Below are 15863 nucleotides of genomic sequence, written 5' to 3' on the forward strand. Positions count from 1 at the left end.
ATGGATCTTATCAAGGTGCTGGATAATGGTATATTTCCTATTTTACAGAGTATGACAGTAAGATAACTTCCAGTAGTGAAACTGTGAATGAACATACTATTACATCTGCTGTTACGGCTGTTTCAACTTTGTCAACAGTCAACAGGGATGACTATATCACATCATTACCATCCCGAATGTCAACGCCACTAGCATCGTTAACATTAACATCAGTTTTAATATCATCCTCTTCAAAATTATCATCATCATCGTCGTCGTCGTCGTCGTCATCATCATCACCACCATCACCACCCCGAAATTCACCATCGTCTTCATCACCGTCGTTTTCGTTATCATCACCATCATTAACAACATCATCATTGTCATCACCACTACTATTATCGTCCTCGTCACCGTCGTCATCATCATCCCCATTCACAAAATTACTATCTTCATCCTTATTATCATTATTAACGTCGTCATCAAGAACACCATGGTCATCCACATCATCCTCATACTCATACGCATCACTATCATCGTCGTCATTATTATCGCGGTCGTCATCATCACCACCAAATTCACCATTATCTTCGTCTTCACCGTCGCGGTCGTTATCATCACCATTATCACCATCGTCTTCCTCGTCTCCGTCATCATCATCCTCATTCACATCAATATTGTATTCATCATCTTCATTCCCATTATCATTATTTACGTCATCAACAAAACTATGGTCATCGGCATCATCCTCATATTCACCCCCACTTTCAACATCACAATCAACGTTGTATTTATCATCATCGTCGTCGTCGCTGTCGTCGTCATTACCATCATCATCATCACCATTATCACTGTCGTCTTCGCCACCACTGTCGTCATTATCATCGTCATCTGCATTCACATCATTATCACCTTCATTCTCTTCATCCTCATCATCGTTGTTAAGGCCATTATCAACAACTCCATCATCGTCATCCTCATTATCTTCATACTCATCCCTGTCAACTGACCAACATCTCACTGATGTCTATCACCCAACAGATCCACATTTAATTTTAACTGATAAACAGCCGCATGACCAGAATTCAACTGATACACCCCCACAATACACTTACCATCAACAGAATGGAAAAAATCAAACAGAAAAAGGTTCAGCAGACCAACGACCTGCAGTGGAACAAACGACAAGTAATCAACAACATTCACCCAGACAACAACCAATTCACAAAGAAACAACAAATGCAAACTTTGATCGACGAGGAAATACAATTACTCTAACCAGCGAACCGTTTACTACTACGGCAGACAAAATAGACTCAAGTTTGCAAACTGAAAAATATGGAATATCTCCAACTGACCCTAACAAAGTATCAATTTTCAACAACCCATATAAAACGGCTGAAGATAATTTACACAACCCTACTTCATTCTATAACTCCATGACGTCACGTCATCTTGTAGTTGGATCCAAGGCAAAAAATAATAAAAATGATGGTAAATTATTGCTTATTGTAAATATAACAGACAACACATAACACAGACATACATAAAACATTATTTGGTGTTACTTTTTAATGTATATTTCTGCTTTTTATGAATGTTTGTTATTTAAAATGCAGAATTAATAAAATAAAATGGTCCAAAATCAATGATTTTTAAAATCACAATAAAATGATGCAAACATAAAGCTAACAGAAAGTGTTGGTCTATTTTCCCCAATGAAATGGTACGGTACAATAGTCAATAATCCCATCAAAAGGCATAACATGCTTTGATGAAATTGTAAAACACGGTTGTTGGTGAGTCAGGCAGCATCTGTATACTTGATACAATGCAAGCCAACTAAAGTATATTATCAACAGGGGAGAACTCAGGGGCACGAGGGCTAGGGCCCACAAAAAAAGAAACATGGGAGAAAAATAAAGGAGAAAGAGGGGAGAACGATACCAAGCCTACACAAAAGGCAAGCTAGTTTTCGATTTAAATTGTGTGTACACCAACAAGCAATTCCCCCATAGGTCCGCCCTGATCATAACTCAGAATAAACTGAAGTTCATAATCCAGTACTGAGAAAGTACTAAGTTACAAAGAAGAAATGTGTGTCTTTATGGCTGGGCAAAATTTAGTTGAACTCGATAAGAAGAACACTAACAAGTACTTTCTTACAGGTACTGGTGGTGTTACAATACTGATAATAGGATTATGCCTGTGTATTTTTGGAGGTTCATCATTAATTTTTGTTATCATCTTCTTCGTTATCAAAAAGAAGCAAGTTGCTAACTCGACACCAGTGAAATCGGCTACTAATCGTCATTCTTCAGTAAGTGCTTAATCGGATGGTTAATTTTCCTACATATTTAAAAAGTAATATATTGCCAGGTTGGCGTATTAAATGTGAAAAATATAATTAATAAAAATTGAATTCAGTAATTATTTAGTTACGATATGAAACACATAAATTTCATAGTATAAAGTTTAAAATCACTGATGTAATATCTATAAAAAAAAAATATAAAGTAAATTATTTTTTATATGGACCACCAGAAATAAGCACGGTTGCACTTCTTTTCTAGTTACTAATTAGAATAGCAAATTCAAATTATACTAAACAATACTACACTAATATTCTTTCTTTTTTTATAGAATGCTACTGGATTAGACTTCGATAACCCAGCATATAAAATATACGTTTTGGAGGAAATAGATAAAGAGAGCACAACTGCGAAACACATTTCAGATGTTTTCATTTCAGACAGCAAGTTGTGAAAGTTCAGATTGTGGCTAGAGTGTATAGCAATTTTATTTCTTAGGCAATAGCTCCATTAAAATTATCTGATGATAAACTGGCTGGTCAAATGGTTTCTCCTCAATTTACAAGCAAAACAATGTTATTCTATGAACAGCCAATGCAAGGAACCTGAACAAACAATACAAACAAACAATAGGAACATTCGAATCTTCAATTGAAATTTAATATCTTGGCTAGGGCCTATCGTAGCTCAACACACACAGTAGCCTAATATCTTCAAAAGTTGTGGCTGCTTCAATGGGGCAGCCGGCTCAAGGTGCGATAATCATGGTGTGAAGTTTCGCCTCTCTTGCAGCCATAATCATGCACTGTGCACATTATTTAAACGATCTACCACTGGATGCATAATTCGGATGTAGAAACCAGTAGTCAAATCGAAGTAGTAAAAGTTGAATAATGCAAATACAGTGCAGCAAGCTTTAACGGTGCAGCAAGCTTTATAGGTATCTCTGTAAATTGTATAGTAACACTACTGACAGGCAATACTTTATTATTTTAAAATCAGAATATCATAATACATTCAAAGAAACACGATGGTTAGGTGGACCCATCGACATTAAAAAGTCAAAATGAAGATTAATATAGATGTATAGAGTTTCCATAGTGTTTCAGATTTCAGTCTTTTTTCAATGTATTTCCGGAATTATCCAGTGGTGTACACAATATGCCTGCCACCAACGACGCGCGCGCTCAACGGATCGTTTTTATTCACGATCCGTTCAGACTGCCACCGACAATCGTTTGCATTCCAATTCACTGTCTATTCGCAACGAAAGGTACTGCCATCGTCTATTCTTTTTAATTTGTCTGTCAACTACAAATTTCAGATTTACTATCTACTGTATTGTATGCCGGCATGCCTATACACATTTAAAGAAAATTGCAAATAAATGCATTGGTTGAAACAATGCATTGATTACAACTGCAACATTATGGAACTTCCCCAGGGACCAGAATGTGTTCGGTCCAATAACCGGGGTAAACATTTCAAGCGCATAGAGGTTTCTACAATATGTAGACCATATTTTTCATGATTCAATCTATTAATAAATCAACTAATCATTTATTTGGTCATTCATTCTATCAACAAAAGCATTCATAGCTCAGTCAGCTAATCTGGTGATGTGTGTGCGCTGAACCATGGTATCTAGTAGGTCCCCGGTTCAATCCCGTCGCTGCCTCTCCTTGTGTTTCAGCTCGAGGATAGCGCAACGTCTTTCGGATGAGACGTTAAGCCGTTGGTTCAGTATGCATTTATGGCCCATGTGCACGTTAACGCAGTACACTCTTCGGATTCTCAGGTGCACTGCCCATTCACCAGCGGAAGGACCCCACTGGATATAAGTTTTCTTCTAGACTATCGTGGGCTATCCTTTTGTGTTTACACCGAATAAATCCAATCCTACCGATCATTCATTTACCAAACCAATCCAATCACTATCAATCATTCTATCAATGAATCATTCATTCTATCATTCATTCTATCATTCATTTATTCTATCAGTAAATCAATCTTCCATTAATTGTATCATTCAATCAATCGCCATTTCAACAGTAGGGTTGGTTTAACAAATACATCCGAAAGACATTACTACGAAGGCAGATGTATAAATTGTATTTACATTTGACAGTTTACAAAACTCACTGAATTCATATGAATATTAATTATAAATATCTTTTGCACTATGTGAATGTTTTTTGCACTACGTGATAATGATCGTTATTAGAAATGCTGCCAGCATAAGTGACGCAATCAGTCCAACTTCTTGTGAGCCGTTGTTGACCTCCAGATCCACAGTAATTATAGGCCTATTCGGAATCTGGTTTGTCTCCTGAGGAAGAAAATGCATAAATTATAAATTTATAAATTTATTGTATGATGTTACTATATACTATAGTATATACTATATACTACTATATTTATATACTATTCTTGTACAGGACCAATTTCCGATACATCCGTACCTCTTCAGATTCAATGTTAACACACTCGAAAATGACATCGGAGTATACTTCAGCTGGATTATTACAGACGCAGTCGAGAGTATCCATGTTGTGCGTCGAACCTTCTGGACAACCTCTGAATACCATCCTGAAGTTCATATTTGACGAAGATGAGGTGCTGGCTAAGACGTCCCGACGCACAGCCCTCTTGCGTCTGGTGTTTACTGTTTGCGTCAATTTGAAGACGTTCGTAATGGTGTAGTTTCTAGCCTGTCCCGACAATGCTCTATTCACAAAGGTGGTCACGTGTTTTTCATTGGAATGATCATAAGTATGAGATTCGAGCGTCTGGAGAAATAATGAATGTAGTAATATATTTGATATGTTAATGTGTAATATGTTTTAGTAGGTATGTCAAGCAGTTCATTTTACTCTGCTCATAACCCATGTTCATAACGCCGTTGTCTTTTTTTAACGCCGTTATGTTTTTTCAATTCCAATCAATCACAAGCTTTAAACAGCGCCTAAAGGACCATAAAAGCGCCGTTAACTTGTTTAAGAAACTGCGCTCCGTAACAATAGCAACGCCGAAATTATAAGATGGGCCGAAAAGGGCCATAATGAAACCGGCGTCACGTTAATTTTAACCAATCACAAGCTTCAACAGTGCCGAAAGGTCCATCATAAAAAAAACTCCTTTTAGTTTTATTTTAACGCTGTTGCTTTGTTCACTTTCAACCAATCACAAGCCTGAAATTGTGCCGAAAGGGTGAAAACGCCGTTCACATTAGTATCTGGCGCAAGGGCCAGACATTCAGAAAATCACATTCCTTCTTTCATTTATTTGTACTAGTATCTTGGCGCACACAAAGCAAAGGTAATAAAATACAAGATGCTTACTCATTACGAAGATAAATTATTATTATGGCCCTTTCGGTGCGTTTTAAGCTTGTGGTTGGTTGAAATTAACGAGTTGCTCCGTTCTCATTATGGCCTTTTTGGCCACCCTATAGTAATATTGAACAACGTAACAACGTTGAACATAAAAAGAAACTAATGCCGCTTTTATTATGGCCCTTTCGGCGCAGTTCCAAGCTTGTTTATTTGTTAAAATTTAACATACCGTAACGCCGCTATCATTGATACCCTTTCGGCCAATCATAATTACGGAGTTTAATGAAAGCTTTTAATATGGCCCTTTCGGCCAACCATAGTAAAAGCAACGCATAGTATACCTGCAAGGCCTCTTCTATGATTGACGGCGTGTACACGCTGTTGTCTTTTTCAAAAAAGAAGTCTTCTGCTATGTAGGCCGAGTATCTGTCATTTTCGGGAGCAGCTAAACAGCCCTATAAATTACAAAAAAACGCAACAGGAAACGGTAAACAATGGCTTTTTAGGGGGAGGGGAACACGGAAATTTAATAATTTGGTAGCTACCTTCGGCTGCTTGAACTATTTTTCAAATGTCTTATATACATACGAGGTGGGTAGGTGGGTACTAATACAATCATATGAATGCTTGGTTTAAGTATTATAAGAATATTAATTCCTAGGTGAATCCATATTAATAACTGGTAATAAAAACAGTGACAATAAACAGGTATTTTCTACAATTGTCTCTTCACCCTGCATGGGCTGGTTGGAGGTGAATCAGGAACGAAAATGTAGTGCTGGATATGGCCTAACGAGGAAAAATCTATCTTGGAATTGAGGAAATTGCTATGATATATAAACAGAAATGTGCATTCAGCTATTCCTTCTGAAATGCGCGTTATATAAATTGTAAAATAGAAATATAACACGAAAACATACCATATCATTAGTTTCGTATTCATCTCCAATGCAAACCATAAACAATGTAAGCTCAAGCTCTAATTGTTGTCTTAGAACCTCGGGAAAAAAGTGACTTTCCACGTAGACAGTCTCCAGATGAGATACGCCAGGGGCGAAGCCTTCTCTTAGATCAGTGTTCGGGTTCAAAGATCCATACAGCCTCTTTAGTAATACTCTAGGATGTGGAAAATCGAGTATAAACATAGATGAAACAATTTTGAACTGTAGACAGGTGTTAATGCTGGTTCATGGGCACTAAACGTCGTGTGGATTCACTGGTTATCATTTGGAGGAAAAATATACATTAATTTAAATCAATGTTATTAATTTCTCTTGAAATAAAATACACAAAAATATTTCAAGAAAATACTATAGTTATGAACAAAAACCATAATTTGGGAACCAAGTGGCAGATGCAGGAATTTGAAATAGAGGGGCCCAGAGTATGCCACCTCAGCCCCACCATGGTTGGGGCCGAGGATAGACAATATACGGTTATGTCACCAGAAATGGTAGGCCTACTCAAGTTATGCTTTCTCATTGAATGCGCCACTGGAACAAAAAATTCAAATATCGAAGTAAAGGTTCAGATTACTGTACATAAGCAGATTAATATGAACCTTTACTTTGATAATTCGGAAACCAGGAAATTGAATTCATAAATATATACATCTCATCTTCGCATACCTCAGGCTTTTTTTATTCTTTAATTTCTTTTATTGTATCATTCTACTTTTAAAAAAAACCAACAAAGGAAGGTGATCTTTACTGACAGATTAATTACCTATTGTTGTACACCGACCTCGACGACATATAGAATTGTTAATATTATGTGATGTTTAACCGGCTGACGTACCTGGGTGTATCAATGTCGCCATCCTCTATGTCAACAACCGACTGGAGGGATACAAGGTTCGAAATTATCGCATCTGGGATATCAAGTGCTTCGCAGGTGGCCTTAACGCCAGATCGAATGTCAGGGCAAGTGTACGTTAGAAATTTGAATTCGAATTCACCTGTATCAAAGAAAAGGTCGTAATGTAAAAGCATGCATATTCTTATGATAAAACTATTTATGGATGCAACATAATCATACCTGTAGCGTCGAGTGGCTGAGAACTGTCCGCCGACAACGGTACATCCACATACAATACAACACCAAAAGTCCATCGCTGTGTACACCTGCCCGAGTACTCGGTAAAATCGCATGATGGTGCCGTCATTACTTTATTGTTAGCAGGCAATATTCGGTAGCAACCCAGAATCTCGAATCGTAACATTGCAAAGTTTTCAACGGTGTCCGGAACAATCCTGATAGCACGTACTGTAACTGGATCGGCGAAGTAGTTTGGCACAGGTGTACCTGCGTCAAAGTTGCCATTGAAAATCTATAAAATATATATATATATATATATATGCTCAATCGATTTGTGACACCTGGCTACGTCCTACGATATATGATTTCATGCAAACACAAAAAGCGAACGAACGCGGCCAAGAATTCCAATCCCATTTAAAGTAATACTATAATACTATATATTTAGATCTGAAATTTATTTAAGTAGATTCTTACAATTGTTTTGTTTTTTTTTCCGAAAAAAAAATTAAATTTGCTGTATAACGTTGGCTGGATCTATTGAACTGCCAAATTAATGTTTCCAAAGAATAGCATATGCTAAGCATACCAATTGGCGAGAATTATTGGTTACAAAAGTTTCTCTGAATACCTTTGGACGTGTGCATGTAAAACAATAGGAAAATTAAATACTGTATTTAATTATTCTTCAAATGAATCGGCCCAACGCGACACTTGATTAATGTCTCTGCGATTGTAATAAAGCCAGGTCAAGAGAATGAAGGATGGTGTACACATGAATTTTCTAAGGTATAGATCTTTAATATAAAAACCGGGATGGGGAAGGAAACCTGTAACTCTTTTTTTCTTTTTTTTTATCAGCCACTCCCGAGTTTTTAACTCTCCTTCAATGTCTTGGAAAATCGTATACAACTTATCAGTTCTCCAGAGCCTGGCCTGGCTTAAAGCTATGCTCGTACCATTTGCACAAAAAGTTTTTTAAATGTATTACTCACTATTTCCTCATTATTGGAATCTGTAATGAATGTAAAGATTGGAATACTAAAGCTGTATTGTACTTTGTAGGTTTTAATATATGCGGAAACAAGTTCAGAAACGGCAAATCCTTGTGTGACGAGTCCAGTTACCGTTGTGAAGTCGGAAAAACTAACCTGAAAAATAATTTATTTTAAAGGCCAATAAAATTACAAACCACAACAGTCTGCTCGAGCGTACCTCAATTATGTCAATTATGGGGTGGGGCGAGGTGTTCACATTTTTGGGGGCCTTTTTTTCTAATAAAAATATGTGTGCCTACTGGTAAACACTATATAGACTTGCCTCGATGTACTGATCACCTACGCCAGATGGACTCCAGGCTGAAAGGCCGTTTAGTCGGGCGTTGTGTGGTGGATTGTCTTGAAGGAATGTACTAGCACTTATATCCGAGTTTGGGATGGCATTAGATTCCATGCCTAGTGGATCAGAACAGCCTAACAAGTAAAAAATATGTTTTTGAAATCACCAGGACATCTTTGTGCCTATAAAGGTCACATGCAAGAAGATTACACTAAAATGTACATCAGTGTTGACATAACATTTTGAATATGGGCCACCTATCCTCAAAACTCTAATGTACATTACAATTACCGTTGTCTGGTATAATCGAAACATAGCTCAGCCCGTTGTCTAAATTGACAGGGGTGTACTCCAGTGACAATGGTTTGTAGACCGATATAAGGTACCCATCGGAGTCCGTCACTGTACGGAACACTAGCTCAACCTCGGCACGGGACCTAAAAACAAAAACAAAACACAACACTAAAGAGCAAATACTTTATATTATAATAATTATAATGTAAATTTTAGAAAACATTGAGGTCTAAAATAAAATAGTGAAACAAACCTGTCCAAACCTTGCGATTCGTCAGCGTTAATGAAAACTGGTTTCACGACGGCATACTCGAATATAGGTCGAAGTCTCTCAGTTGAGCTAATAAGAAACCTAATAGAAAACCGTGTTACATATTTGGTAAACTAAATATGAAAAACTATTTATCTGCTGCAACCACACACTGAATTAACTATGATGTAATACCTTGATATGGCGATACGCATCAATGTCCAATACAGAACTGCATGGTTCTGGGTGTAAGTCGGTAGGACGTTGCCGTCATCGTATTTTGGCCGTACATTAGTCATATAAAGGGTTGTATTCAGTTGAATAGACTCGGGGAAAACCGACTGTTGCCAAACGGTGTCGCCATTACTGTCGACACATTCGAAAAGAGTATTCATCGGGCCTGTAAATTAACATTGAATAAATAAAATCAAATTCATTGAATAGCATGACGAAAACCATAGAGAAATGGGGAGGGCAGGGCGAACAAATCATTTGACTTCGGAAACCCTTGGCCCATGGCTGGACGAGAGCTGCTGGTACCGGGTAGCACAGACACCAAGGGACCCTTTGGTTCCAAGAAAGTCATTGATCGAGTTCCTTGTAGTCCACATATCAAGCGCCCTGAGCATCTTAAATTAGATGGATATGTGCGCTATATAAAACTATACTATTATTATTAAATAACTACCTACAGGTAAACTTTGTAATTTTTACAATAAAAACATGAGCCTACCAGAAAAAGAATATGTGTCGTCTCTAAGCTTCACCGAATCACCCGGTGATTTAGTTGCGTATGCTGCTCCGGCTGAATAGCTAGTGAATAGATTCTTGCCACCAGGCGATCCGGGGCGGAACGAGTCGTCGTAAAAATCGTTATTCTACAAAAAAATAATGTTATGACTTTTTTTAATGAACTGTTTATTTAGATTTGTTTATATTTGTAAATATCTATTGTGTTTTGTTCATTTGGATGCACCGATTATTCGATGCATCCAAATAGAAAATATACCTCTATTGTATATTTGTAGTTTTATATATGTACTCGTGCGCCACTTTGATTTCAATTTAAATTGAATATAATTTCAGGTATAGAAAATGGCATTCCAAAAGGAATACATTCGCTTAGCGAGTCTCAATTATATTGTAATTAGGCCTATACGAGATATTTAGAGACCCAATATTATACAAGGACGATAATATCGGCAAGTAATTATCAGTAAATACTAATACTTGTAAGTTACCGGTCACATGAAATCAAAATCAAGATCTTCCTAAATAAATAATCACAGCACAGAGGCAAATTTTCGGCACCGACGCCTGTTTTTATGGCATTAGTAAGGAGGTGGTTATTGTTACTCCTAATTCTGATTAAATCCAGATTGGTGTAACTATTAGCCACTGCTTTATTTTTTACTATTCAAGGCCAGGGAACTAAAAAATGTAAACTGACTACTTACTATTAACGACTCGCTTGCAAATACACTAGAGCATGGACCCGTATTATTCGCCAAGAGATAACCTCCGTGGCGGGCTACAACTGGAAAGGCATTTTCGCTTTCCAACATGTTGTACGGTTGGAAATCCAGTATCCATAACTCATCCTGGCCTTCCGTATCCTCAACTACAACATCCAGTGTCACAATACCTATAGGAAACAGAATAAATAGTAATACCACAAATATTTACGACGAAAATAGTGTCAAACATGAACCCATTCGTAAATGGAAAAATCCTATTCCTGCCACAAGTCGTGAAAAATCTTTTCTGTCACTAAGATTACATTCACCACTATAGTTGTCGAGGGTCACCATCTAGTTCAGAACAGGGAATACGACTAAACACCATTATAAAAGATAATTGTCAAATATGTCGTAAGTGGTTAGTCTATAATTAACAAACTGGAGGCTTATTGAAACCCATTTTATTCCAACAAATAACAACTAAAAGTGTATAAAAGTAAAAAAAACGAAAACGAGATTATGGTCCGATGTCCAGGCTTACCGTCTTCTATCTCGAAATTTCCGATTGATGCTTGCCCCATTTTTTCCAAACGTCTGTCTACGCCATGGTTAATCGGCACGCCAAACTGGCTATTGCACTGGTCAAACACAACAAGAATAAAAAATGAAAATAGGGATACAAAGGACCACATTGTGTTCCTCACTAGTTCACGTATCGCGCAGAAACCACAAAAATGCTGGAGTTAACTATTTGTACTCGAAAAAAGATCGTTCCATTTTTGTGCTCATGCTACATTTTATCTTTTATTCATTTCATACTGGACATACGCTACTGAATGTTAATATTAGCATTACCCGAATTCTCTGTTAACTGTTGACTCTTGATTTTCTGCCATAGATATATTTACGCATCCACTGGAATAAGTATCGTTATTGATTAGTGGTTCCTGATATATCCCTCTTTAAAAATCGATCAGTCGATATGGTTCCAACTACAACCAGGTGGATATCTAATGCATTCCTTTTCTTTGATTTACATCTGTCCGTGTAAAAAATACAATAATGATGCAAGCACAATATTGTGTATGCTGAGCCTAGTTTGTATTCCTTATCCGAGAAATCTTGTTCCATCACGTCACCATTATCATCCTTATCATCGTCATCACCATCTTTACCAACATTATTATTAATTTATGATAATATTTTTATGGGTTGAAGAATCAATTATGTTTGCTAGCTATTAAAGTCAGGCTCCGGATAAAAAATGTTTGTTATGTTGTAGAACTGCTTTTTCTAAAGTTATTTAACGAAAAAACTTGAGAACTGTTAATGAGATACAGATTTTTGAATATTTAAACACTGTTGGGGGTGGGGGGAGAGATTTTGGTGTGTTTGCTTTATAATAATATCTGATTATAATATTCTGTGAATACCGAAGTAAGCATACTATTAGTACATAAGAGTTCAGCGATAATCTGCACAGTCAATAACAGCCTCCGTGGCCTAATGGATAAGGCATCGGCCTCCTAAGCCGGGGATTGTGGGTTCGAGTCCCGTCGGAGGTGTTCTTCTTTATTTTACTTTAAATTTTTAACACTAAGTTCAATGCTTGTTTTATATAATATTAAGATTTTAAAGTTTTTCTTTTGTTTCACAATGTCTGATTATAATTTGCTGTCATAATATCAAAATTCCTTCGGAGTTTCAGCATACTATCAGTATATACCAATAGGCAGGCCTTTCAACAAAAGCCTCCGTGGCCTAATGGATAAGGCATCGGCCTCCTAAGCCGGGGATTGCGGGTTCGAGTCCCGTCGGAGGTGTTCTGTTTTATTTTTACTCTTACTTTTTGTACTGCTTTGTGGATTGTCCTGCCTATTTATATACGAAATGCACCGACATGTTGTATTTTTAAACAAGGTGTAAATCCATGGCTTCTATAACAACCTATTTGGAAATTTTTAAAGTTGGAAGTGTGTGCACTTGGTTTTCCTGCTGCCGATGTGCTAGATGCAGGTCCTAATTTTCGTTATTATGCAAGCTGGTTGTTTTTAACGATCTTCTGATGATAATGTATCTTATATTTATTTAGTGTTTTTTTTAAATTCAGTTTACCTGTATGTGCAATAAGGGGATTGCTGTTTCAGAGGTGTATTTCACCTGTTAGCCTTTCCCTTCCTCCCTTTTTATGATGTTTTCTGAAGTGTTCTTGTTGGCAAGAGAAATGAAAAAAAAAATCAACACTCAAATCAACACTTGTTTTATATTATATTTAAGATTTTTTAGGTTTCGTTGTTGTGTGCTTTCGTTTAAAAAATGATGTTTGATTATAAATGTTTGTGATTTTAATATCACAAAGTTTCTTCAGAGTTTTGTCAGAGTACAGTAAGCATAAGAAACGCATAATAGCGATAGTCTGCCGCCTTGAACAACAGCCTCCGTGGCCTAATGGATAAGGCATCGGCCTCCTAAGCCGGGGATTGCGGGTTCGAATCCCGTCGGAGGTGTTCTGTTTTATTTTACTTTTACTTTTTGTACTGCTTTGTGGATTGTCCTGTCCTGCCTATTTAAGATTTTTGGGGTTTTGTTGTGTGCTTTAGTTTAAAAAATGATGTCTGATTATAAATGTTTGTGAATTTAATATCACAAAGTTTCTTCAGAGGTTTGTCAGAGTACAGTAAGCATAAGAAACGCATAATAGCGATAGTCTGCCACCTTGAACAACAGCCTCCGTGGCCTAATGGATAAGGCATCGGCCTCCTAAGCCGGGGATTGCGGGTTCGAGTCCCGTCGGAGGTGTTCTGTTTTATTTTACTTTTACTTTTTGTACTGCTTTGTGGATTGTCCTGTCCTGCCTATTTAAGATTTTTGGGGTTTTGTTGTGTGCTTTAGTTTAAAAAATGTTGTCTGATTATAAATGTTTGTGAATTTAATATCACAAAGTTTCTTCAGAGGTTTGTCAGAGTACAGTAAGCATAAGAAACGCATAAGAGCGTAGTCTGTAAGTAAGTAACTTTATTGCTTCTGTTTTATAACAGAGGCACAGCCGTAAAGACGTGCAACAAAATAACAAAATCAGTAAAAACTTAATAACTGTAATAAAATGCTATGCCCTCAACAACAGCCGCCTCCGTGGCCTAATGGATAAGGCATCGGCCTCCTAAGCCGGGGATTGCGGGTTCGAGTCCCGTCGGAGGTGTTCGTTGTTTTTTTTTTATTTGACTTAATTTTCAGCACTAATTGTTTAAAACTTATTTTACATAATGTTTAATATTTTGGGGACTTTTTTCTGCCTTTATACTAATGTCTGATTATCATCAGAGTAGGTCCCGCATTAAGCATACACTATAGACATAATGGTTCAGCGATAGCCTGCGCAGTCAGCAACAGCCTCCGTGGCCTAATGGATAAGGCATCGGCCTCCTAAGCCGGGGATTACGGGTTCGAGTCCCGTCGGAGGTGTTTCTTTTTAGCTTTCTCAATAGTAATTGTTAGACCTAATATTTAAGGTTATGGGGTGTTCTTGTTTACTTTATAATAATGTTTGATTATATTTTTTGTGTCCTCGTGACTCAAGTTTCTTCAGAGTTTTCATCAGAGTATTTTTTGGGGGGTTTGATAATAACGTAAGGTTATAATTTCTTAAACTTGTTTAATGTTAATTGTTATATATGCATTATAAAGTTTCTTCAGAGTTTTGTCAGAGTACAGTAAGCATAAGAAACGCGTAAGAGCGATAGTCTCCTATGCCTTCAACAGCCTCCGTATCCTAATGGATAAGGCATCGGTCTCAAGCCGGGGAGTATAGGGCTATACACGGAGTATAGGCCTAGCATATATTACATAGTACTATTATTAATTAGACGGCTCAGAGGTTCTCTTTATATGTCTTATATGAGTGTGCTGTCTCTTATACACATCTAGATGTGTATAAGAGACAGTTTCCCGTCAAAGGCATTCTATTTTATTTTATTATAACATATATACTGTTTATTGACTGGCAGCCGCTTCGACCAATACCATTTAAATATTTCCTTATTCAGGGAACACGAAAGGAGGTGAGGGGGTTGTGAGCATTGCCACAAGTCTTGACATGACTCTCAAGGGAGACCTGCTCCAATCAAGGGTTACATATTTAAAATTTAAGGTTTTAGGCCTATACAGTACAAGTTGTATGTAGTTATATGTTAACAAGTTATTTTACAGTACAAGTAAGTAGATTTTAATTAATTACAAATTTTTAATATTGATTTAATATAATCAAATGAAGACTTATAAGCCACAGTTAGCCGACGGGATCGTTTCCCCTCTCCTCGTTATCTATAAATATCATTATTATTATCAACAATAATAATAATAATAATAATAATAGGCCTTGTTTTGTACTACAGCAAGAATATAATCTAAGACTCATAAGCCACAGTTAGCCGACCAGGTTGTTTTCCCCCTCCTCGTTATTATTTATAAATACCATTAATATTATCAACAGCAAAAGTATATAAGATAGTATAATACTCACTCCAAGTATAGAAACGCACGCCATCGCATTAATTATGTCATCATCAACATTAGTATATTTTGTGCTACAGCAAGATTTGCTGAAGTTTTTATATTATATGCAAACCTTCGCAAATATTTGAAAGGACTATGATCATTTTAGATCTCATTTAATAATGGAAAACTTACGTTTACAAATGATACATTTTAAGAACGACAGTGTGTAAAAAATGATACATTTTAAGAACGACAGTGTTTAAAAAATGATACATTTTAAGAACGACAGTGTAAAAAAAATAAGCAACACCTCCGACGGGATTCGAACCCACAATCCCCGGCTTAGGAGGCCGATGCCTTATCC

General features: G+C 36.8%; 3 protein-coding genes and 6 non-coding genes across 9 annotated transcripts in view; 7 read left to right on the plus strand and 2 right to left on the minus strand.

The window, feature by feature from the left end:
• LOC117121721 (prostatic spermine-binding protein-like) overlaps positions 1-1097 on the minus strand; it is a 1728-nt gene extending 631 nt beyond the window's left edge. Inside the window, exons 1-3 of the mRNA XM_033267005.1 lie at positions 1089-1097; positions 695-1006; positions 304-640 (exon numbers count right to left, since the gene is read on the minus strand). Of these exons, the coding sequence (XP_033122896.1) occupies positions 304-640; positions 695-1006; positions 1089-1097 (658 nt within the window). The remainder of the gene's footprint in view (positions 1-303; positions 641-694; positions 1007-1088) is intronic.
• Positions 1098-1275: 178 nt separating this feature from the next.
• LOC117121701 lies at positions 1276-2976 on the plus strand. Its single transcript, XM_033266986.1, has 3 exons — positions 1276-1473; positions 2148-2299; positions 2623-2976. Exons 1-3 carry the CDS (start codon positions 1419-1421, stop codon positions 2743-2745), a joined length of 330 nt encoding a protein of 109 aa, XP_033122877.1. The 5' UTR covers positions 1276-1418; the 3' UTR covers positions 2746-2976.
• Positions 2977-4380: 1404 nt separating this feature from the next.
• Positions 4381-11742, minus strand: LOC117121700. The gene is made up of 14 exons (XM_033266985.1): positions 11547-11742; positions 11003-11190; positions 10279-10423; positions 9741-9945; positions 9549-9647; positions 9293-9438; positions 8984-9135; positions 8659-8814; positions 7664-7955; positions 7424-7583; positions 6547-6742; positions 5968-6081; positions 4754-5080; positions 4381-4620 (listed from the first exon to the last, which is right to left on the minus strand). The coding sequence occupies exons 1-14, from the start codon at positions 11695-11697 to the stop codon at positions 4492-4494; spliced, it is 2460 nt and encodes an 819-aa protein (XP_033122876.1). The 5' UTR covers positions 11698-11742; the 3' UTR covers positions 4381-4491.
• A 755-nt stretch (positions 11743-12497) lies between these two features.
• On the plus strand, positions 12498-12570 carry Trnar-ccu. Its single transcript has one exon. It is a non-coding gene; the product is annotated as a tRNA-Arg (tRNA).
• Positions 12571-12755: 185 nt separating this feature from the next.
• Trnar-ccu lies at positions 12756-12828 on the plus strand. The gene has a single exon. It is a non-coding gene; the product is annotated as a tRNA-Arg (tRNA).
• A 611-nt stretch (positions 12829-13439) lies between these two features.
• Trnar-ccu lies at positions 13440-13512 on the plus strand. The gene has a single exon. It is a non-coding gene; the product is annotated as a tRNA-Arg (tRNA).
• A 219-nt stretch (positions 13513-13731) lies between these two features.
• On the plus strand, positions 13732-13804 carry Trnar-ccu. The gene has a single exon. It is a non-coding gene; the product is annotated as a tRNA-Arg (tRNA).
• Positions 13805-14131: 327 nt separating this feature from the next.
• On the plus strand, positions 14132-14204 carry Trnar-ccu. Its single transcript has one exon. It is a non-coding gene; the product is annotated as a tRNA-Arg (tRNA).
• Positions 14205-14394: 190 nt separating this feature from the next.
• Trnar-ccu lies at positions 14395-14467 on the plus strand. Its single transcript has one exon. It is a non-coding gene; the product is annotated as a tRNA-Arg (tRNA).
• Positions 14468-15863: the final 1396 nt, after the last annotated feature.

This window comes from Anneissia japonica, unplaced genomic scaffold (genome assembly GCF_011630105.1).
Source record: "Anneissia japonica isolate Jap-2015-1 unplaced genomic scaffold, ASM1163010v1 scaffold287709_len1912824_cov184, whole genome shotgun sequence".
In the NCBI taxonomy this organism is placed as follows: Eukaryota; Metazoa; Echinodermata; class Crinoidea; order Comatulida; family Comatulidae; genus Anneissia; species Anneissia japonica.

What these genes read in the sequence shown, in the direction of transcription:
- LOC117121700 (XM_033266985.1), bottom strand. Translation starts at nt 11,697, where the DNA reads ATGTGGTCCTTTGTATCCCTATTTTCATTTTTTATTCTTGTTGTGTTT. An exon ending in CGACACATATTCTTTTTCTG is followed by an intron (nt 9,946 to 10,278) that starts GTAGGCTCATGT and finishes GTTAATTTACAG; the next exon opens with GCCCGATGAATACTCTTTTC. An exon ending in TAGGTGATCAGTACATCGAG is followed by an intron (nt 8,815 to 8,983) that starts GCAAGTCTATAT and finishes ATTATTTTTCAG; the next exon opens with GTTAGTTTTTCCGACTTCAC.
- LOC117121701 (XM_033266986.1), top strand. Translation starts at nt 1,419, where the DNA reads ATGACGTCACGTCATCTTGTAGTTGGATCCAAGGCAAAAAATAATAAA. An exon ending in AAAAAATAATAAAAATGATG is followed by an intron (nt 1,474 to 2,147) that starts GTAAATTATTGC and finishes ACTTTCTTACAG; the next exon opens with GTACTGGTGGTGTTACAATA. An exon ending in CTACTAATCGTCATTCTTCA is followed by an intron (nt 2,300 to 2,622) that starts GTAAGTGCTTAA and finishes CTTTTTTTATAG; the next exon opens with AATGCTACTGGATTAGACTT.